Raw genomic sequence first — 23803 nt, 5'->3', positions numbered from 1 at the left:
GTGACGGGGCCTGTTTGGAGAAGATGGAGGTTAGGGGAAAGAGGATGGGCTTCTCGACAAAAGGGCTGAGAACACACGCACGCACACGCACACACACACACACACACACACACACACACACACACACACACACACACACACACACAAACACACACACACACACACACACACACACACACACACACGCTGTTAGACATTAGTCAGGATGTTTTTTTTTCAGTTAGTATTTTTTGTTACTGTGGTGCAGTGGGAGCTCTTCCTTTGATAAAGCTCTTCCACTGGGTTTTCTGGGCTGGTCAGTCTCGATGATGAAAGCTCTGGATATCACATGATCCCTCAGGATTGTTTTCTTGGGAAACATCAGATTCATTTACAGGATTTGTGTGTGTGTGTGTGTGCGTGTGCGTGTGTGCATATGTGTGTGTGTGTGTGTGTGTGTGTGTGTGTGTGTGTGTGTGTCTCAGGGACCCTCAGTGGGCTCTTTGGGGTAGACAAATTGTCTAGACAATTTATAATCTTCATCTCTCCTGCAAACATAGATAGATTCATAAAACACACACACACACACACACACACACACACACACGATGGCCAGACAGACACACATACACAACATATGTAATCGCTCATATACACATACAAACTATTATGCACTCATTAACAATCACTTGTTTTTTCAGAACAGAGATACACAACACACATACAGTATATGCCTATGTGCAATTGCATTCATTTCCACTGACACATACATGTTCACTTGCAAGCACACACGCACACACACACACACACACGCACACACACACACACACACACACACACACACACACACACACACACACACACACACACACACAAAGAGAGAATTAGAGAGGGGAAGATAAGAGCTTGCTTGATGAGTTGTTGTGGGTCGAGTCAGCATGCTGCATGTTTGCATCAGAAAACAAGCCCAGCAGTGAGCTGCTAGACACAGCAGTGGGCCTGCTCACTCAGCCAGCCGCCTCTCATGGCTAAATACTGATTCTGTGGGTTTGTGTGTCTGTGTGTGTGTGGTGAGGGGTTGTGTTGGTGTGGGTGCGTGCGTGTATGTGTGTGTGTGTGTGTGTGTCTGTGTGGCACTGTGGGTGTGTATCTGTTGTTGAGTGCTGAGTGCTCTTATGGGTGGGTGTCTGTGTGTGTGTGTGTGTGTGTGTGTGTGTGTGTGTGTGTGTGTGTGTTTGCGTGCCTGAGTATATGTGTTAGTGTGGCTGTGTGTATGTATGGGTGAGAGTGGTAGACTCATAAACGCACACACATACACACACACACACACACACACACACACACACACACACACACACACACTCATCAAGCGAGAGAGACAGAGGGTAAGTGATTGAGAGAGATAGAGAGAAAGAATGAGAGAGAGAGAGGATTGTAAGTGAGAAAGAGCGAGAGAGGAGTGTGAGAGAGAGAAAGAGAGAGAGAGCGACAGGCCCTCATCACTCTCTCCTTTCTTCTGCTGCCACTTGTGCATAATGCAGTGGCTAAGGGAGCCGCCACCACTCTGCCTGAGCGTTCTGCATCCCAGATGAGTTTATTAGCACATTGGAGTGGGCTATGGTGTGTGTGTGTGTGTGTGTGTGTGTGTGTGTGTGTGTGTGTGTGTGTCTGACCCCACGCATGGTGCACTAAGCACCAGAAACACCCACACAAACACAGCAAAGAAAAAACAGCCACAACATGCTGCATTGAAATACCTTTCAAAATGGCAGGCTGTTTCACCAAGAAAACCAGTCGGCCACTTAAACCTGTCACCAGGGTTCAGATTGGATCATCCTTAGTGAGTCAAGCTGAATGATAACTGGCTTCATTTTGAATAAAGGAAATAAATTTATGAATAAATAAAAACAGGAATAACAAATATAAATGATTTTTAAATAGGCTTATGTTATGACAAAACTCATTAGTAGAGACAAAACTAGAATCAAATTACCTAGGTGAAGACTGGAGGCAAAAACAAATCACTAAAGATAATTTATCATTATAAATTGTTTTTTTTTTTCAAAACACATCATCCTGCTACACGCTGTACCTGTCATAAAAGTGTTAGCGAGGAACACAACATGGCTGACTAGTAAAATATCCCAGCATCCCTGCTCTCCCTAGTTACCAGTTCCTCCCAGCAGCACACACACATTACATTACACTCACACACACACTACACACAGACACACACACACACACACACACACACACAGACACACACACACACACACACACACATGCACACACACACACACACACACACACACACTCCCCCCTTCCCTCTTTAGCTTGAAGAGCGGAGCAGGCTCGCTCCCAGGGCTGTGATCTTATGAGCTGCTGCTGTCGAAGCAAATTAATTCTTCCCAAATTCCCACGGCTCGCCCTCTCTGGCTGATAGCATCACGGAAATGTTGGATTAATAGCATCTCTCCGCGGTCTGTGCCGTCGCGGAGCTGGATGGGGAGGGAGGGGAGGGTTAGTGGGGGGAGGGTGGAGGTGGAGGTGGTGCCGTCGGTAAGGGAGGTGGGGGGGGTGTTTTGGGGGGATGTGGGGTCCAGCATCAGGGATTTCAGTGGTTCGAAAACAAGAGCGAGAGAAGAAAAGGATGAGAGGAGAGAGACAGAGTCAGGGAAGAGAGAGAGAGAGAGAAAGGAGGAATGCCAGGGGAGAAAGAGAGAGGGGGAAGAAAGACAGACAGGGAGAGAGAGAGAGCGAGAGAGAGAGAGGAAGAAAGACAGACAGACAGAGAGAGAGAGAGAGAGAGAGGGTTGCGGAGCGGCGTCGGCGGGCCCAGAGGAAGCGTTGTGTTGGCCCTGCCCCGCTCAGCACAATGAGCCTCAGTGTGCCTCAGCTCCAGCTCCAGCTCCAGCCTCTCACATCTGCATCTGCCAGCTCCTGCCATGAGGAGAGAGGGAGAGGGAGGGAGGGAGAGAAAGAGAGGAGGAGAGGGAGGGGGAGGGGTGGAGAGAGAGAGGAGAGGGGAAGATGGAGGGAGAGAGGAGAAGAGGGGACAGGGGCGGAGAGAGAGATGGCGGAGAGAGGGTAGATGGAGCAAAGGCAATAGAGAAAAGAAGAGGAGAGGAGGATGAGATAGATAGGATGAGAGAGAGAGGGAGAGAGGGGTGGAAAGCAAAAAGAGAGGTAAGACAGCACAGGACGGAATGGGAAAAGACATAGACAGAAAGAGAGAGAGAGAGAGAGAGAGAGAGAGAGATGCAGAAGGGGAGAAAAAGAGCAGGATAGACAGAGAGATGTAGAGACAGAGAGGGAGAGGAAGAGGAGGAGAAGGGAACGTCTCCCTGAACAGCACCAGTATTGATTTCATAAGCGCACGGCTGAGAGCAGAGGAGAGGAGGGGGAGTGGAGGAGAGGAGAGGGGAGGAGAGGGGAGGAGAGGAGTGGAGTGGAGGAGGGGTGAAGGGAGGAAAGGAGAGGAGAGGAAAGGGGAGGGGGGGAGAGGAGAGGAGAGGTGTGCTGAGACACAGAGCAGTCAGTGATGAATAAAAGATGTGCCCGGTGTTTAGACACTGAGAACCAGCAGGGTGTGTGTGTGTGTGTGTGTGTGTGTGTGTGTGTGTGTGTGTGTGTGTGCGCGCGCGCATGTGCATGTTTGTGTGCATGTGTGAGTCAGTACGATTCAAGACAAGTGTTATGAAATGACATGAGACGAAGAAACAGACTCCTTCTCTCCAGAAGGAGAGAATGTTTGTGTGTGTATGTGTGAGAGAGAGAGAGAGAGAGAGAGGGAGAGGGAGAGAGAGAGAGAGAAAGTTGTAACTCCACATGTCTCATAAACAAGTACTGTAAGTCCTGGGATGATGGCGATAGATACATACACTGTATTTACTGTATTTACATCAGACCTCACTACCCAAACACAGATTTTTGTAGCATGCACACAGTGTTCTAAGAAAAAATGTTTACTCGTACCAGGACATGGCAATATTTGACTTGGATAAGAGATCCAAGTCAAAGCTCTGTATTTTGCCTTTTCTTCATAGTTAATTTTTCATCTGAATCACAGCAAAGTCCACAAATGAGTCTTCACACATGACAAATCAAGAATATGTCAGTTTCAAGCGTGGAGAGAATTGGGCATTTCTGTGAAGGAAAACGTAGCTGTGGCCCCTGCCTGAAACAATAGAACAACATGTAGAATCAGAAATGTATCCTCCTGTTCTGGAAGTAGAGAGTCAAGGAGGAATTAATTTGTGTTAAACTATTCTATAGCCGGTACACTCACAGCCCCGGAGAGTTTGCGACCGGATTCCTCCTTTCAAACACTAGTTGAATCTCCCCTTTTCCCAAATCAGACTGAAACCTGCCTCACCAAACATAAAGTGGAACAGAAACACACTGGATGCCAGAAAAAAAATGCTCTATTTCATATCATTCAAAATAATGATTCCTCTGTCCCTTTCCATTTCACCTTCCATCCGCTAAATCCCCTCTATCCCTGAGCGGCAGGGCTGGCAGTAAGTGATTTGTGTCACATGACAAAGGCGGCAATCCACGGGTGATTGGGACTCTGACTGCGATGGCGGGAGACGACGGGAATGCTTGGGAGAAGAAAAAAAGAAAGAGGGGAAAAAAGAAAGAGCAATTCCATTTGATTCACAGCGGGGGTAACTGCAGCCACCAACAGAGAATCCCATTCCCCCTCTCTCCCTCTCTCTCTCTCTCTCTCTCTCTCTCTCTCCATCTCCATCTCACTCTCTCTCTCTCTAACCCCCCATATTCCCTCACTCTATCCATCTCTCCCTCTCTTTCTTTCTCTCCTCCTCTCCCTCTCTAACTCCTGTCACACCCCTCTTCCCCATCCATCCATCCATCCACCCCCCCCCCCTCTCTCTCTCTCTCTCTCTCTCTCTCTCTCTGCGTTAGAGCTCTACCAGTTGCCTGCTGGTTGTCCCCCATCATCCCCATACAAGACTCAGCCAAGACCTACGTCTCAGTGCGGCATGCCACAATTTAGTGCGGTGCAGTTACGGTGTGGTGCGGTCCCCTCTCCCTATGAACAGGGGCCGAGGCGGATCAGCAGGGGACTAATGGAGCTTGGCCAGCCGGCTGACCTGGCTGCCCGGCCATCCTCATTACCATAGGGCCAGGCCAGTGGTCAGACATTACTCGGACGGGGCGATTGGCTCCAATCAATATTGTCTGAGAGAGGCTGGGAGAGACAGAGATTATGGCTCACAGATGACCAGCGCCGTGGAGGCCCCTCCGTAGCAGTGGTAGAGAGAAGCAAGAGACAATGATGCCTGCTTAGACTGGACACTAAAGGAGGTTTGAACAGGAAGGTCTTAGTGAATTAGATATAAAGTTTAAATGGGCACTGATTTGAATTTGTAGAACACTTCATTAATTCAAATCTTGTTAACATTCTTCTCAGTTGCCTCAATGGCATTTCAAAATAAGAATGACCAGTCAGGTGGTGAATGTTTTCTCAAACACCCACTGGTAAGTACACACCCTTTGTAGCATTAATTGGCATTCCATGTTTTAGGATTCTTTTAGTCATCAAGAACCGATGAAAGTCCAACAGATAAGTCCAATGGGTGGCTCTGTTTAATCATCTGTGGCTTCAAGTGAAAAAGTTCCACTTTTAGCTGTGTGCGTATTATTATGTAAAACTGACATGAACAATCCGAGTCTTTTGAAGTATACTATCCATTAAGAGTAATATGTTTTACTGCTCAATTCTGCTTCATATGAACTGTATCCCTGACATACTGTAGACTTTTTAAGTGCATTCACACTGAAACAACTTTTTGGTTGATTGGCATTTTTGTTTCATTTTACTTGCTTTGGTAACACTTTCGTGAACACTCTCGTGAACACATGACACTGTCATGACACATAAAACCTAACCCTAATCCTAACCTCTAACCCTAATCCTAACTCTAACTCTAACCCTAACCCTAACCCTAATCCTAACCTTAACTTGTTATGACAAAAAACGATGTCTGATTTACACTGCTTTATGTCAAACTAGAGTCCTGCTAACATGTTTACAAAGAACTGTATATCACCTGTTTTCCTGAATGCTTTTGGATTTGCTGTGAATGAAAGGCAAGCTCTTGCTGAGCATCCTGTGCTGTATGCATGACTGTGCTGTTATGTTTTATGAGCTCCAGTCACTCATACAAAACCATTTCCATCACAGCTGGTCTTGTCTCCTACTGTAAAATTACCATCCATAAACAGCGTATGCACATGTGGGTGTGAGTGAATGCATGAAGGGAAAACAACAGAGAGAGAGAGAGAGAGAGAGAGAGAGAGCGAGAGCAACTGAGAATTCCACTCCACTCCTGTCTTGCACTTTCTATAGGGGGAATCCTCCTCCTCCTCTGTCTGAGGTGTGTGTGTGTGTGTGTATGCATGTGTGTGTGTGTGTGTGTGTGTGTATGTGTATGTGTGTGTGTGTATGTGTGTGTGTGTGTGTGTGTGTGTGTGTGTGTGTGTGTGTGTGTGTGTGTGTGTAAAAGGATGCTCCTGCCACCCCAGCAGCAGCAGAGGGGCCTCTGTGAGTGTGTGTTAGTGGTGACAGGTCAATTGAAACTGATATAATTACTATGTAATGCTCCAAATGACTCCCAGACTCTCCAGTACACCGGGCCTCAGACATAGCCAGAGGCACACCATCACAACCTCATAACACATTACACATACCTCACACACACACACACACACACACACACACACACACATACACACAGATACAGACATAAACGCACCCACTTTTTCAGCATCGCACAAGACAGTGACATCCAACACCCTCAATTTCAGCACATCTTGCAATGTATCACAACACAAGGCACCAGACCACAGCACACATAATAAGAACAGCTCATGTCTAAGCACCTTAGAGTGCAAAAAGTCACAGTCCAACACAATTCATACTCTACAAACACATCTCAACACAACACAACACAGCACCACACTGTCTGTCACACACACATCACAACACAACACAACACAGCACCACACTGTCCGTCACATCACAACACAACACAGCACCACACTGTCTGTCAAACACACATCACAACACAATACAACACAGCACCTCACTCTCTGTCAAACACACATCACAACACAACACAACACAGCACCTCACTGTCTGTCACACACACACATCACAACACAACACAACACAGCACCTGTCTGTCACACACACATCACAACACAACACAACACCACACTGTCCGTCACACACACGCATCACAATGCAACACAGCACCACACAATTTCCAGAACTGCACAGCACAGTAGCCTAGAGAAAAATGGCACACACTCCCCCACCACCCCCTCCACTCCCCTCTCTCCTCTCTGCTTCCAGCTTGAGTATTTATCTACAATGTGAAAACCATTACGCTACTGACCACCCTAGAGCCTGAGGTCACTCAGGCGGACGGGCAGACTCCAGGTAAAACAGCAGGTCCTGGGAAACGGAGTTCAAAGGCTGGTGCAGAAGCCTGGTAGCACAGAGTAGACAGCTGCTGACCAATCACGGAGGCTGCTGATCAATCAGATGGAGCGGGAAGAGCGATGACGTCAGAGAGACTATTTCAGATAGTTCTGTTCCTTACGGGAGCATGATAACATGCCTGTTGCACGCATTACAGGAGAATGTTATGTATCTCCATGCATGAAGTCATGGCATAAAGACCCCCTTTACATTTGTTTTTAAAATGCATCATGGGTGATCCCAAGATCACCATGAACACAAGTGGTCAGTTCTAAATACAAGTGTAAACGATCTCCGATACACATTGTGATCCAATCACTCAAACTACCTTGAAATGTGTAAATAGTGATGTGTTTCGGCTGACTACTTGTGATCGGATTATTCAAGACGCATTCTAAAAACAAATGTAAACAAGCCCAAAGAGTGTTTCAGGTTTGTTCCTTGTGTTAAACTATGCTGTCATAACTCCCCCGTGACATCCATACATTATATTGTATGAACGTTATTATAGTAAGCTACCTAGATATACAAAATGAATCACGTCTACAGTTATATTGCATCACAGTGATTATGAGAGGTGCCACTTAAAATGACAAATTAGAAATGATCATCACAGTTTAATGCAATTAGCACAACTGGCACAAGTATTAATGGCGAACCGTAAATCATTTCTATAGGATTTAACTTAAAGGTGACAAATTTGTTTTACGTGTCATGCCTCATAAATGTTTTAAACATCATATAACATGCCATAATATATAATGTATCTAGCAGATCATTTTAATGATGTATGATAATGATCAGTATAACATTAAGATTGCTCATAGTAGTTATTATGGAAGAGTGCTTATGAGAAAGACTACACCTTCTTTTCTAAATTTTACTTGGTTTCTTTACCTTTGTAGACACTCTGCCTTTGCAATCATTCTCCAGTGAGCAAATGGTTCCTTTTTATTTGGAGTGGATTTTCCCCTCATTTGAGGCCCTTGAGACATTAGAAATGCATAATCAACTGTTTCAACTATTCCTGGTGTCTAAACACACTGAGGGGTGACACAGAGGTAAACACACATACCAAACGCCCACCCACCAGCGTACGCCACACACACACACACACACACACACACACACACAAACACACATGAACACACACACTCAAGCGCAAACATACATACAGACACATACACACACAGACACACAACAAACAAATAAACAAACAAGAGACCTGGCAGTTTATCTACAAACTTCCCTTTTTGACTGTGGACTTGGTAGTGGGTGTTAATGGTTTGTTGGTCAGTAAGGGAATGTGTGTGTATTTGTGGGCATGTATGGGGGTGTTTATATTTACACTCACTCTCGCACACACACACACACACACACACACGTACACATTCACACACACACACACACACACACACACACGTACAGACTGTTCCAGAGTCAGCTACTTATTTTAATGAGAAGTCTTTCTCTCTGCCTGCACCTCCCCAGGGTTTTTTGTGTTTCTTGCCTCCTGATTATGTGTATGGACCTCCGGCCAGACTCTCCCCTCTCCTATCTCTCCCTTTCTCTTGCACTCTTTCACTCGTTCACTCACTCTTTCACTCACTCACTCTTTTTCTCTAACTCCCTCTCTTTATCTTTACCTCCCTCTTTCTTTCACATACTTTCTGTTTCTCTATTTTTCTCTTCTTTCCTCATTTTCTCTCTGTCTCTCTCTTTTTATCTGATTTACAGGTCTAGGCACACAGTGAAGGTACAGGCCAACTCTCTCCTCAAAGCAATCTAATGAGGTTTCACCCGCAAACCCAAACACAGCCTGCCCACACACACACACACACACACACACACACACACACACAGCTCATACCACTCTCACTCTCTCTCTGACACACACTTGCATACATACATAAACAAACACACATACACACACTCTCACATGGACACAGACACACACACAGACACACACACACAGACACACACACACACACACGCACGCACGCACGCACACACACACACACACACACACACACACACACACACACACACACACACACACACACACACACACACACACACACTAGTGAGTCTCTGGCTTGAGTGTCATAGTCCATCAGAATGAGTGGTGGGGTGAAATGGGTAGCTGGCCGACACTTTCATATGCCATGGCCTACGGAATGCTGCCCCATTCACATACCAAAACACATGCCTTTCATTTAGTTTTGTGTGTGACTGTGTGTGTGTGTGTGTGTGTTTGTGTGTGTGTTTGAGAGAGAGAGAGAAATAAATAAATAGCCAGACCACATCACAGACAGGGAGCTTTATGTTCATACTTTTATTTTATTTTTTTCATTCTGTATACAGCATGTTCCTTAAATACAATACATGTATTTCTGTGTTCATTTCATTCTCAAATAATAATTAATAATAATAAATAATCAGTGTACTTACCTTAATAAAAAGCATTGTAAAACTGTGTGTATGTGTGTGTGTGAGAGAGTGAGAGTAAGAGAGAATGTCATTGGGTTTGTAAGAGCAGCAGCAGTAGTTGGGTCCTGCAGGTGTAGCCTGAAGGATGAGCACTACAGACCAAGGAGCTCTGTGTTTGTGTTTGTGTGTATTTGTTAATGTATGTGTGTGTGTGTGTGTGTTTGTGTGTGTGTGTGTGAGTGAGTGAGTTTGTGAGAGAGAGAGAGGGTGTTTGTGTGTATTTGAATGTGGGTGTATCTGTGTGTGTATGTGTGCGTGTGTATATGTGTGTGTTAGTGCTTTCTGTGGGCCTCCCGCAGCAAGATCCGTGAGCAGCTGCCAGTAAGAGGAGGCTGGGGTATTGACCTCGCCGGCCCGCCTCTAAACTGCCTTAGAAAGCCATTTCCTCTCGCCTGGCACGGGGCGCCCGCCTCTGGAGGTACTAGCATATGGGCTCCCCCCGCAGCCTGGCACTCTCCGAGGGCAGAGGGGAGAGCTGTACACACACACACACAAACACAACTGGAAACTAACTCATATTGACATACAAACATCTACCCTTCCACACATATACCCGGTGCAACGATCCACGCAAGGATTTACATGCATACTGGACACTGCATACTGCACACTGCACGCTGCACACTGCATGTCTCTCTATCTACAGTATGCCTACTTGACTCACTCTCTCCTCTCTGTGGCACATGCAAATACACACACACACACACACACACACTCACACACACACACCTCCTTCCAGCAAACAGCTCTACTTCCTCCCCAAAGGACAGGGAGAAGAAGGGTGTGGAGGGAGAGGAGAAGCAGGAGAGGAGGAGGAGAGCAGAGCAAGAGGGCCTTTTTTCATTACTACAGAAGAGATGCTGTCTGTCTCCCTCTCACACCTCGCCCAGTCTCCTCTCTCTCTCTGTCTCTCTTTCAATTCTATTCTATTCAATGAGCTTTATTGGCATGACTGTAAGTGTTAAAATGTTGCCAAAGCAGTAGTTACATCAAAAAAAATAGCAATTAATAGTAATAATAACAACAATTGATGTGGACTATGGAGAATAATAAAAATAATAGAACAATGAATATTAGAATAGAATAATGGTTACTCTTTCTCTCTCTCACTTTCTGTATTTTCTATTCACTGTTTTGCACTTTCAAGCACAGAGAAAGTCAGTATGTGGAGCAGTAAAAACAGTAGCACATGTGCCTAGAATTGCAACATGGAAAACAGTGAAAGACTTTCCTCAGCATCTCTCTCTCTCACACACACACACATACGTCTCTCACACACACACACACACACATACGACTCACACATACACACACACATACTCACATACACACACACACACACAACAGTGACCAAGTATTCCAGAAAGCCAAAACTCCTCCACTCCTGATCTGCCATCTCACTCTCATGACAACACCGCTCAAATACCCCCCCCTCCCCCCTCGTCATCCTCCACCATGCGGTGCGTTCCTCCAAAACCACACCTTCAAAAGCAGAAGGATCGGGAGAAGTGACTCCTCAATCGCCCCTCTACAAGGAAAGCACAGCAGCGTTTATAAATACAAGTCTGGGGTTTCCCTGATGTGAGTTTGTGTGTGTGTGGAGGTAGAGGTCAGTGAATAAGTATGTGTCGGCTGAACCCCCCCCCCCCCCTTCCCTCACCACCATCCCCATCACCCCCAGCCTCCTCCTCCTCCACCCCCTCCATCTCTAGCTCACCAATCCTCTGGGGTGACTGTAGGCTAATTAATAATTAATGCCAGAGCTGCTGTGTTTGAAATGCAGATGTGATAACTGCAGGCCCTGGCTGGCCGCTTCAGAGGAAGCAGATTTTTTGGGGGGCTACGGGGATTCGCTGCTCACCAACCCCCCACCCCACCCCTCCCAACACTCCCACCACACACCACCCCTCCCGTCGGTTAGCTGGGGCTGGGGGTGAGCTTCACATACAGTACACACACACACACACACACACACACAGACCTGGGCTCGGAGAGGACGGCTGATGGTTCAGATTAGATTCCCCGCAGCCACTAATTACCTGAGCCAGCTTTGAAGTCAGTGCCTCTACTGAGAGAGAGAGAGTGGGAGAGAATGATGGAGAGAGGGAGAGAGTTAGAGATGGATGGAGAGAGTGAGAGAGAGAAGGACTGATGAGGAGAGAGAAAGTGAGAGACAGAAAGAGAAAGTGAGCAAGACAGACAGAGCGAGAGAGAGGGAGAGAGAACGCAAGAGGTGGAGGTTTATAAGACCGGCTGCGTCATTGGAGAATGAGGCGATCGGGGTTTAACTAGTAAAAATATGTAAATAAATATGTATAAAGTAGCATATACACATATCTGCCCACATACATACCCCAGGAGTACTCCAACAGGAGCATGTAATCTTGCTGCATGCTTTTGTGTGTGTGATAGTGTGCGAATGTGTGTGTGAAAGAGAGTGTATATGTGTGTGTGTATGAGAGAGACTGTGTGTGTGTGTGTGAGAAAGACTGTGTGTGTGTATGTGTGCATAAGTGTTTGTGTGTGTGTGTGTGTGTGTGTGTGTGTGTGTGTGTGTGTGTGTAAATACCACCTATGCACATCACACACCCCACAACACAATACCCCTCCACACCACACACTGCAAAGCCCTGGGGTGACGCACACGGGAGAATCGGAGAGCGAGAGGAAAAATCATTCTGACGTGCCGCACCGGGAATCTCCATTTCCACGCTGGCCGCCCGGCCGGGCACTGGCATCACGGAGCCCGTGGCGATCCAGCTCCTCCGAGGACCAGTCGACGGGGGCAACCGAGTTGCCGGGGTAATTGGAAGAGAGGCTGTCATCGAGAGTGAGTTCCGGTGTCTATCAGTGGCAAACGCTCTCGGACATCTGGGGGTCTCGTCCAGGTGTGAGCGACAGACACAGTGAAGGACCTCCAACACTAACATCCCACACACTAGTGAGGGCTACTTACACTCTACAGGCCACTTTACATATCCAGACTGACACAAGTTTAAAATAAACACACATTTACATAAATACTGATATTATAAAGGATGTGAGTAATTCAGAACATGTATGGCACCTAATATGTTGGGCATATAAGATTGGTGAGTTAGTTTTATGATCATCCTTGGATCGTCTCTCGATTGTAGCTAAACCATATTTATAAGCAGAGTGAGATTTGGCTTTGTTTTTTTCCCCTTTAAGGCGATTTGCTTATGTAAGCGGCCCACCCACTTCATTATGGACTTTTGTCAGGTAAAATTCCCAAAAACTAGACAAAAGGCAAAAACTAACTTGCCATTATGTAAAAATGTGACATACAATTCTCATACTATTCTATATACTTTCACTCAGAACTTTATTACTGGTGTATTTATCACTACATGTTCCTCTTGTTGTAATATACATAGTTTTTTTCAACAATGTTGAAAAAAAGTGTGTAACAGTATGCCATTGTGTACAAAGGAAGGTTATTTTAATTTGGTCTGAAATTAAATGTTTCACATGCCACATGTCAGTTCTGTCATCAGCATGTGTTGCATCATTTTGTGACTCTATTAAGATTTATTTAGAGTTATATATTACAATCCGGAAAAATAGTTCTTCAAAACTCCTGCATATTGAATAGCTAGTTTGAATAAGTTTAAATCTTAATAAATAATGCCTGATCTTCTTATGCGTAGGGTATTTGCTATACCGTGACTTCATCAGACGTTATTAAGACACAGTACGGCGTGTGCGGAAGCGTCCATGGAGGACCAAGGCCTTTTCCATCGTGTCACTGCACCTCTGGCAACCTGTTGAGAAATGACGGCAGTCAGCACAAACTCTTTTATGCTTCCATACAGTACCTGCCTGGGCCAACGGGTTTATCATATTATGGTGAAACATTAGGTGAGCATATGTAGGACATGTGTTAATATGTCACAGAATAAATACACATAATCACAGACTTTTTGCTCTCACACACACACAAACACACACACACACATTCTTACATCTAGCTGGAAAAACATTATATAAAGTACAAGTGCAAACTGAACCAGTCAAATACAAATTCAACACAGTTCGTTCCTCTCCTCTCTAGCTGGTATCTCGCCTTTACTCTTTCTTTGTTCACACACCATTGGACACATATTTATACATATGCATGCACGCGCGCGCACACACACACACACACACACGTTTGTGCATGCACAGGTGTGTATTTTAGTGTTTGCATGAGCTCATCTCACAGAGATGCAAGTGTTTTCCTTTTGTTTGTTGGTGTGTGTGTGTGCACGTTTGCATGTGTGTGTGTGTGTGTGTGTGTGTGTGTGTGTGTGAGAGAGAGGAGATCCATTACACTGGCGGTACTCCTGCCCCTGTTGTCCTTTGTGTGCATGAAGAGGAGATCATGAAGAGTTTGTTTGAAGTTTAAGAGATGGTAATGCGGCCTGGAGTTCTGCACATCACAGGCTTCGACACATTCAGGCAGACGCACACCCTCAAACACACACACACACACACACACAGGGAGGAGAGAGGTACCCAAGCAAAGAGCAGAATCAGCAAATGGGAAGATAAATTAAACGCACACATGCACATGATATGCAAATGCATAATACATAAAAGTTAGGAGAGCCTCCACTTCCCTAAACCTAGTAATGTTAATATTTATTTTCCCACAAACAGCCTCTCTGCTTAAGGATGAAAGGGGTCAAACTGGCCTGGGGTGGCAACACTGCAAAAGCTCCAATAGCCCAAAGATTCTCACACAGAGAAGGGATATAAAAGAAACCTCAGCCAATCATATGGATTGCCTTAAAGGACTCTTATGTTGAGCATCATCGCCTTAGATTAAATCCAAAATCAGTATTTTAACCTGTAGATCATCAATGACATTGACAATTCGCCAAGCTATGTTCAACAAGTAGGCTGTAGCAAAGCCACCCTAATTGATATTGACGCCAAATCGATGACATTGACAGTCTTCCAATGACTTTCAAAGTCAATAATGCACATGACCATGATCTTTTCCCTTTCAATGAAGCGATGACCCAGACGAGACATGGAGGCAAAATTATTACAAGACCGCGGTCCTTATTATTTATCGACGGCACTGGAAAAAGAATAACTTGTGCAGTAAGGTATTGTTTTAACCGCTTGCCATACGTGTGCAAAGCCCTTTTATTGCGCAAGGTGAGACAGAGCGTCTTATATCAGTACGTCTCTTTAATCATGATGCGTGCCGTGTGTGTCTGCTAGTGTGTGTTTTCACAAAGAACAGTTTTGTTTGGCGAGTAACTACACTGTTAACATTCTCTCAACTGCACGCCGGCGAAGATTGACGCCACATTTAGGCTAGAATATTTCCATTCCGGTTACCTGAATATGGCGTCATGCATTAGTGTAGTGCTTTAATGGTTTGCCTTGTTCCACCATGTAGGAAAAGTTGATTTTTGGAGGAAAGTTTTGCTTTTAATTTATTAAATTTTTTGAATATTGCAGACGGCTCTATAAGTTCTTGCCTTCATCGTTTAATGTGCTAAAATGGAGAGGTTACGAAATTACACCTGGCAAGAAAGTTTGGAGTTTTCCAAATAGGTCTACCATTTATCATGCATAATTCGAATATTCAGCTATGTGAAAGTGTTTAATCTTTCTCTTAAAAACATAAAAGGATAGTCGTGGAAACCATTGGCAATTAGCCTACGACCATAGGCTTTAAAAGCTATAGAGATGGTTGTTGTGATATAGGCTAGTCCTATAAATTATGTCAGTCAAAGATGGTGCTCCGGTACCCCATTGGTGACACATCATTAATGTTAAAGACAAGTAAAAATGTTTAGAATAGTCTGCACATTTTGCACAAATGAGAAATAGATTCGCTAATGATTTGCCTGGGCTTAATTTTCTACACTAAAGAACAGCGAATGAAAAGTTTAAGATGCGGCCCAAAAAGGAAGGGGGTAAAAACATTTTCGACGAAAAAGCCCAGGGGTGCGCTGTCTCTGTTTTAAGAAGGTTCAAAAGGTAGTGTACCTTATTTACGTTGTTTACAAAAGTTGAAATAGTGTTTACTTAATCATCTCTTCGGAGTTCTCCTAAAATAAATCTTCCAACGTTCACCTAAGCGACTGAATCCATGCTTCTAGAATGCATTATATTAATTCCCAAGACTGGCCATGCGTGTGTATGCATATGTGTATGATTAGTCAGATAGGACAAGTAGCCTAATCATTATAAGAAAGAACATCAACAAGACATTTAAGCAAGTAATTTTTTTTTTAAAGTTCTGAAATATGGACAGTTGTAGTCCAGAAGTTCTACACGGGATTAAAACATGGCTAATTAATTTTATACAGGTGTTTTTTTTTTTCTTTTAATTTAATAAAATACACGATGAAATGCAACACATCTTGATCTTGCGATGCATATGTCCACACAATGACACACCATTTTTAAATTGAAAAACATCATCATCTGACAATTATGTTGAGGTATAGCTTATAGTGTAAACCAACATTACGGAGTATGTGTACTCTAGAAAACACTTTACAAAGTTAGCCTATACCTAGAGCTTACAAATTACATATTACGAATGGGCAGGAAAACGCGCCCCATGCAGGCCATTTGAACAGGCAAATCAAAAGAGAAAAAAATTTTGTTTAAAAAAAAAAGCCTGTTTGATTTAGTTACTTCGTCTTATTTATGTCACTCCATGCATCGTCTTTACATAACTTTATCGGGTACAGTCTTGGTTTTGACTCCAGCATGGACCTCTGTGCGGCCAAAAAGCGCCTTTTTGGTACCAAATCGGCTCCAACAGTTTGTGAAAACTTCCGTATAAATAGCCTAATCTATTGACAAAGAAATGTTAAGCTATAACTACTCATTGACAATTCACCAGTCCCTGATTGAAGAACAGAAGCGAGCACTGCGTGAAAACTCGTCATTATAGGCCTATACTTTTCACGCGGTCAGGATCGCATATGTGAAGCCATGTCTTGGTTGTGTAACTTAATACTTGTCAGGTCAAACACTCTCCCCAGTTTAAGTCAAGCGACGGAAATAAAGTTTTTTTTTCGTGTAAAACCAGACTGAGGGCTCGGATGAACATGTCATGCAGACGGCACACTAATGACTGAATAACAATAATGGAATGGTGGACTAATATTAGCTCTATCACGCCCCACAATGTAGGCTACCAGTATGAAAGGATAGAACTAAAATATCAACGCATTTATCTGATTGTGAATTGCTATATTGTTTAAAAAAATATATATATAGTCTATTATCTTATTTCTTTTGCGGTGAAGTGTGCCTCAAAATAATAAGTGCTTTTCCGAGAAATAAAATGCATGCAAAAACGGTAGTCTAGTTATGATGATGCATTGGAGAAATTTGCTCACAGTGGGAGTGAGGGCAGTGACTGTATTCTCTCCACCATCCTGCCTCAGTATTTTGTGTCTCACACACGTCAGACAGCATCCGAGCCGTGCCCCAAAGTCAGTGCCCACACGGCGGGCCGCGCCACAGCACAGCAGCGTGGGGCTCGCCCAAAGCACACAGCCCGCGGGACCCATGCTGGAGGCCAAACAAAGGAAAAAAACACTTCATAAATTATGGATGCACCTTTATTTATGGCCATACATTCTGCGCGGGATGAAACGGCCCCTTTATACACTGGCGGCGCGCGAGCCAGTGCTCACCCCAGTTTCTGTCCTACATCCTCTTTGCTCTGGCGTTACTAATGCATTTCTTCCAGCACCGTCCCTCTGCCAACACTGCCTTGAGGTCTCATTTCACTGGGCTACAGGCACCACAGCACCAAGTCAGCTCTGTTTGCTCTCTTAATATATGTGTGAGAGTGACTCTCTCTCTCTCTCTCTCTCTCTCTCTCTCTCTCTCTCTCTCTCTCTCTCTCTCTCGCTCTCTCCGTGTGTGTGTTTATGTGTGTGTTTGGGTGTGGGGTAAGGCGAGCGTGCAACCGCATACAATGCTCCCTAAAGCTATTTTAATTAGCTGAAGAACTAATACCAATATGCAAGTCGTAAACACAAACAACTTTTCCTGACTGGCGGCCCATACAGCTTAACTTCTTGGGCGAAGTGCAGTTATTACTACTTCTGTTGGCTCTGCCACTCATGTGTTACCGTTTCTTCTTGGCCCAAGATTGCTTTAGCTTTACCACCAATACTTGTAGCACACATCTAGTCTATAGGAGATAAATAGTATTAGGAGATAATTGCATTATTATTATTATTATTATTATTAGTAGTAGTAGTAGTAGTAGTAGTAGTAGTAGTATTAGTATTATTATTATTAGTAGTAGTATTATTATTAGTATTATTATTATGTTGTTGTTGTTGTTGTTGTTGTTGTTATCATTGGAAGGTTTTATATTTTGTTAACAGCTCAGATATAGGCTAGGCCTATATATCGAAAAGGAGCTGCAATTTATCAGACATAAGACAGCTGAAAATACAGGCTTTTGGTCGCCCCATTGCCCTTTAAATAGGTGTCATTCCAGATAAACGCTCTTATTGATTTTGCGCTGCACCAGGGAGCAGAGTGATGCGTTTAGAAAGTTAGTTCAGAATAAGTAGTCCTACCACGCCAGATGTAGTGTGAATTGCATTTTAATGAAACAAGAAACAATTTTTCAAATGAAAATTATTTTTGCCATCACAAAAAATGTCATGTGAATGAAAGGGGATCTCGGTCTAGCGTCTGGTGTTTTTTGTTGTTGTTGTTGTTTGTTGTTTTTTAAGTAATATTTAGACTGTTTATTTGCCGAATACGACGGACTTAAACTAAATTAATTGAGTTAACTGAAAACATAGTTGGACTCCTGCAGTAGGCCTAGACTATTTAAATAATATAATCATCGTCCCTGTCGATGCACCAGCACAGTTTGTTCGTGTGCGTCGATCAATGTTGAAAATCAGACCATCTCAGTGTAGAGCTGTTAGAAAACTCCTTGGCAGTATTTTTTTTTTTTTGGGGGGGGGGGGATTATACGTTCTCCTCTTTTCTCCCTTTCTCTTCTCACAAAGAAACACAAATGGTTGTTGGGGTGACGAGGCGCGCGAGGAGGGGTGCCCGGGCAACCAGTGCGAGCGCAGTTGACGGGGGATGTGAATGAGGTCGTGACACGCGAATGACACGTCCTGCCCGGGGCACCACGCTGTTTCGGAGCAGAAGCCAAATCTATCTTTAGGTACAGCCATCGAGATAAAACCACAGCTACATCTCAACTGCCATTCTTTCCCAAAACACAGATGAAAAAATATTGAATAATACCAGAGTTCATGCAGCCTAGTTTAGGTCAGAGTGAATAGATAGGCAACAAAAAGGGACCATGCAAAGGCAGGCAACGTGGGGAGGATATTACTAACATTTTATTCAGTGTATAATTTACTTTTTGTCGTACATGAATCTTGCTTGCAGATTAGCCTCTGTGACAGTGACATTCAAAGTCAACTGAATAATTTGACTTTTGCGGATATGTGGCCTGATGTGCTCAAATACACTTGCAGATGATGTTATTTTTGCCTTAATATAGTTTACTGGCTTATTCCCACACTTCGTGGGATTTTCTGACAACCAACGACAATTCCTGCCAAAAATAAGGATACTGCGTCCAGAGGAGTCTACATGAGAGAGTTGTAAAGTTGCCTATGTATTGAGCTCCTTCTGTGCAGCCCAATGCTGCATGTTTCAGTAACCTACAACATTGCTTTTTTCCCCCCACAGCAACGAGCTTAATGGGAGCTGATATGAAAACAACATTTAACACTCTAACGGTCGTTAGTTGGCATATTACTGATGGGCGCCTCGTGTATCCTACGTCGGGTTACAATAATTGCACGCTCTATTCTAAATGGTGTAATTACAAACGACGCAATAGCCGCCGTCGAGATAAGACATGACATGGTAGCGTTTTGAAAATAGCTCACTGATTGCTTGCACGGCCGGGCGCAGAGAAACGCCATCTCTGGCTCTTGTAACAGTAGCATCGGGACGCCAGGGCGGTGTCCTGCCCGGGCCCTTCTTTTCAATGGACTCCTTTATTCAGGCCGGCCCGCGGATTTGTGGCCGTGGCCACCTTTTATTCCGCTCTCTATGGAAACGAGGATCGTGAGGAGAAAAATGTGCGCCTGAATAAAAGAAGCGAGCACAAGGAACGGCTTGGGAGAAGCATCTGTTACACTTGGAAACTTAGACTATCGAGAGGAGATGGCAGCAGAAGCCTCTCTTTCTCCCCCCTCTCCCTGAGTCTCTCCATCTCTCTCTCTCTCTCTCTCTACGTTTTTTTTAAACCAACCTTTTTGAATATCGAAAGAAAAAAATCTTCACCAACTATAATCAAATTGTACACCTATATAGATAACATTTCAGTAAAGTTTCAATAAACCTAAAAAAATATTTGCAACAGCATATCTCTAATCTTTTAAATTGGTCTTTTCAGATACATGCGGCTCTTGGAATGAAAATCTACCCAGGGGACGAGACGTTGCTCTATCGTGTCATTCAGCTTGCGTCTTATGAAAATATAGTAACGAAAATAACATTTTTACACTGAGCTACATGTCGCAACAACAGAATAGAAGTGTGTCTTCTTTCTCAATACATGCTCATGTACCTTCAACACTGAATTGGCAGCGACGCATTTAAGTATCCCATACACTCACCCTGAAACTAAAATTATTTTTAAATCACATTCTCATATAGGTTAGACTGTATCGAAATATCGTTTCTAACAAACGCTACTTTGACCAAACTCCACTGGCTACGTCCGTTAGCGTGAATTGAGAAAATGCAAAACAGGGTGGTAAAAAAAAACATGTCAGCGTGAACAATTAGAGACCACTACATTTCCTAAAATAAACACCACTGAAAATAACATATCCTACACAAGATTTGGATGGTCTATGTTCCCCCGCCACAAGAAAAGCAGAGCCAGTGCATTGAATTCCCACTGTCCGTCCTCCTTTCCCCTATTCATACTGTGTGTCACACATCAGGTTAATGCGTACAAAAATGTGGAACAGGAGCTCACCTGTTCGTTCCTGTATCTTGTCTCTCCCTCTTTCTCTCTCTCCTTCTCTCCCTCTGTCCCTCTGATCAGCCTCCTCAGTGAAACTGCAGTCTTTAATGACTTTCTGGTGGCTGCTAGCCTTCTTTTATTTCTGCTAAATGTATGAAAATGTATGCAAATTTAAATCAAGCTTAACCTGGGAGCTCTTGCAATATATTTAATGGAATTTTCAAACCAATAAGGAGACTGTGATGCAGTCTTCTAATGGCAAATATAATTACGCAGCTAGGTAACCCTTGAAATATGCAGATAGAGCTTTTCTCTTTTTTTCTCAAAAGCCAGTGAAGACCTGTCGAGATTCTTAAAGACGCGCACGGAGGGTTGCACAGCGTGCACTTGGGCCACAAAGATTTTGTTTGTTGACGTTGTTGTTGTTGATGATGATGTTTACGACGGCTAGGGAGCCAGCTGAGTCTTCAGCAGAGATTGTGAGGGTAAAGAAAATGGGCTGTCACGTCAACTGTCATGGCACTACAATGTACAATGAAAAATATGGTGCAGATACTGACATTCAAAACAACTTTGCTCTGATCCTGTGGCACGTTAAGCATGGCTGGAATTCTCTCTGTTAAATGAAATAAAGATAAACAAAAAAGATAGCAAGGAATATGTTTAACAAGGTTTCAAATGGAGATTTAGTTTTTAAAAACATGAAAGTGTTGAATGTTCATCGTTGCACTAGATATATGATACATTTAAAAGATTCTTAAAAACTGAAAAGAGTTCAATCTGAAAACTAGATCTACAATTGCTGTTATGCACGAATAACTTTTTGAAGAGTTCAAAGATAAAGATATTAAAAACGGCATGCCATTGCAAAAGACCCTCCACGTACAGAATATAGGTGGGCAAATAATGATCAGACAAAACTATTTAAGGCTGCGACATCAGAAGTAATACCCATGCGTAAATAAGTAACAGACCGCCTTGGTTAATAAATAGGATCTATAAAGCACGGGCTGACTATTTCTCGGCTAACCCAAATGGAGCCTGCACTATGATTCACTTCCTGTTTTGTGTCAGTTTAACTCTTTCGACTCCTGCGTATCCAATTTTAATGGTGGGGATGTTACTTCCCCCGTCGCCATTGGCTATTCCAGGCAGCCCGTGCGTGCCGGGTTGATTTTGATTGGGCTTCGGGACTGTCAATCACTCACATGCTGCTGATTTGGCTCCAGAGTCTGGTAGATGTCAAAGGCTGAAGCTGTTCCCTTTGCCACATTATAACTTGTAGGGGATCTACGGTAAGCATGGCCACAGCTGCCTCGAATCCCTACAGCATTATCAACTCCAACTCCATGGTTCATGCAGACGCCTCGGTCATGCAACAAGGGAGTACTTTCAGGAATCACCAGAAACTTCTCCAAAGTGATTATCTACAGGGAGTCCAAAGCAATGGACACCCACTTGGACATCAGTGGGTGACCAGCGTGTCGGAGGGAAGCCCTTGGTCATCCTCGCTGGCGACCAATGCTCTGGAGCAGCAGGACGTGAAGCCGGGACGGGAAGATCTCCAACTCGGGGCGATCATTCATCACAGGTCGCCTCATGTCGCCCACCATTCGCCCCATACAAATCATCCAGGTGCATGGGGGACACCCGTGTCTCATAACTCATCCATAAACACCGGCGGACAACCTATCAACATCTACTCGCAAACGGGCTTCACGGTCAATGGCATGCTGGAGCATGGCGGGCTCACGCCACCACCAAACTCCGCGCAGAACCAGAGTTTGCACCCAGGACTGCGAGACACGCCGGACCACGGCGATATGGGGGGGCATCATTGCCACGACCACTCCGACGAGGAGACGCCGACATCGGACGAGCTGGAGCAGTTCGCTAAGCAGTTCAAACAAAGGCGGATCAAACTGGGCTTCACCCAGGCAGATGTGGGGCTTGCGCTGGGTACACTATATGGCAATGTTTTCTCGCAGACGACCATCTGCAGGTTTGAAGCCCTGCAGCTCAGTTTTAAGAATATGTGTAAACTAAAACCCTTGCTGAACAAGTGGCTGGAGGAGGCAGACTCGTCCACGGGCAGTCCAAGCAGCATTGACAAAATCGCCGCACAGGGCAGGAAACGAAAGAAACGGACCTCGATCGAGGTGAGCGTAAAAGGGGTACTGGAGACACATTTTCTAAAATGCCCCAAACCAGCGGCTCAGGAGATATCCTCTTTGGCTGACAGCCTACAGCTCGAGAAGGAGGTGGTTCGTGTGTGGTTTTGTAACAGAAGACAAAAAGAGAAGAGAATGACTCCACCGGGAGAGCAGCAATCTCACGAGGTTTATTCTCACGGCGTTACAGACAACTCCTCGTGCCGTGATCTCTGACCAAGGAAGACTTCATCGCAAAAATGGAGACCTATGGGCTTTTTTGAATGATGGGTTTGGTTTCTCATCGCAGACCATTTTTTTCTGGTTGTACTATAAATGACAAATTGCAGAAGTCACTGAGACAGACAGAGCGAGAGCAAGAAAAAAAGAGAGAAGAAAAAAAACAAGAACAGTTCCAACTGTTTCTGCTATTTCATCCCCTCGCGTATATCTTCAGTACTTTGGGCATTATCTCAAAATGTTTTATTTGAAATCACAAATGGAACAAGTTATTTACCAAAATGTTTTTGTATTGCAGCAAGGATATGAATACAAAATTTGTGCCTATCTATAACCTCCCAGCGCCTTGGTTTTCAAATCACAATTATACATCAGGTTTATTCAGTAATAATTTCTGACAGAACACAA

At 44.3% G+C, this 23803-nt stretch overlaps 1 protein-coding gene across 1 annotated transcript; it reads left to right on the top strand.

Annotated features, from left to right (window-relative positions):
• Positions 1-22306: 22306 nt before the first annotated feature.
• On the top strand, positions 22307-23392 carry LOC143133161 (POU domain, class 3, transcription factor 4). Its single transcript, XM_076292931.1, has one exon. It carries the CDS (start codon positions 22307-22309, stop codon positions 23390-23392), a length of 1086 nt encoding a protein of 361 aa, XP_076149046.1.
• The last annotated feature ends 411 nt before the right edge of the window (positions 23393-23803 follow it).

Source organism: Alosa pseudoharengus, unplaced genomic scaffold (genome assembly GCF_046254945.1).
Source record: "Alosa pseudoharengus isolate Yale_2024_CS ecotype anadromous, Long Island Sound unplaced genomic scaffold, YU_APseudo_1.1 YU_APseudo_1.1_scf_19, whole genome shotgun sequence".
NCBI lineage: Eukaryota > Metazoa > Chordata > Actinopteri > Clupeiformes > Clupeidae > Alosa > Alosa pseudoharengus.
The sequence above is the reverse complement of the archived record's forward strand: the minus strand, read 5'-3'. Positions and strand labels throughout refer to the sequence as shown.

Coding starts and splice junctions, on each gene's coding strand:
- LOC143133161 (XM_076292931.1), top strand. CDS start 22,307: ATGGCCACAGCTGCCTCGAATCCCTACAGCATTATCAACTCCAACTCC.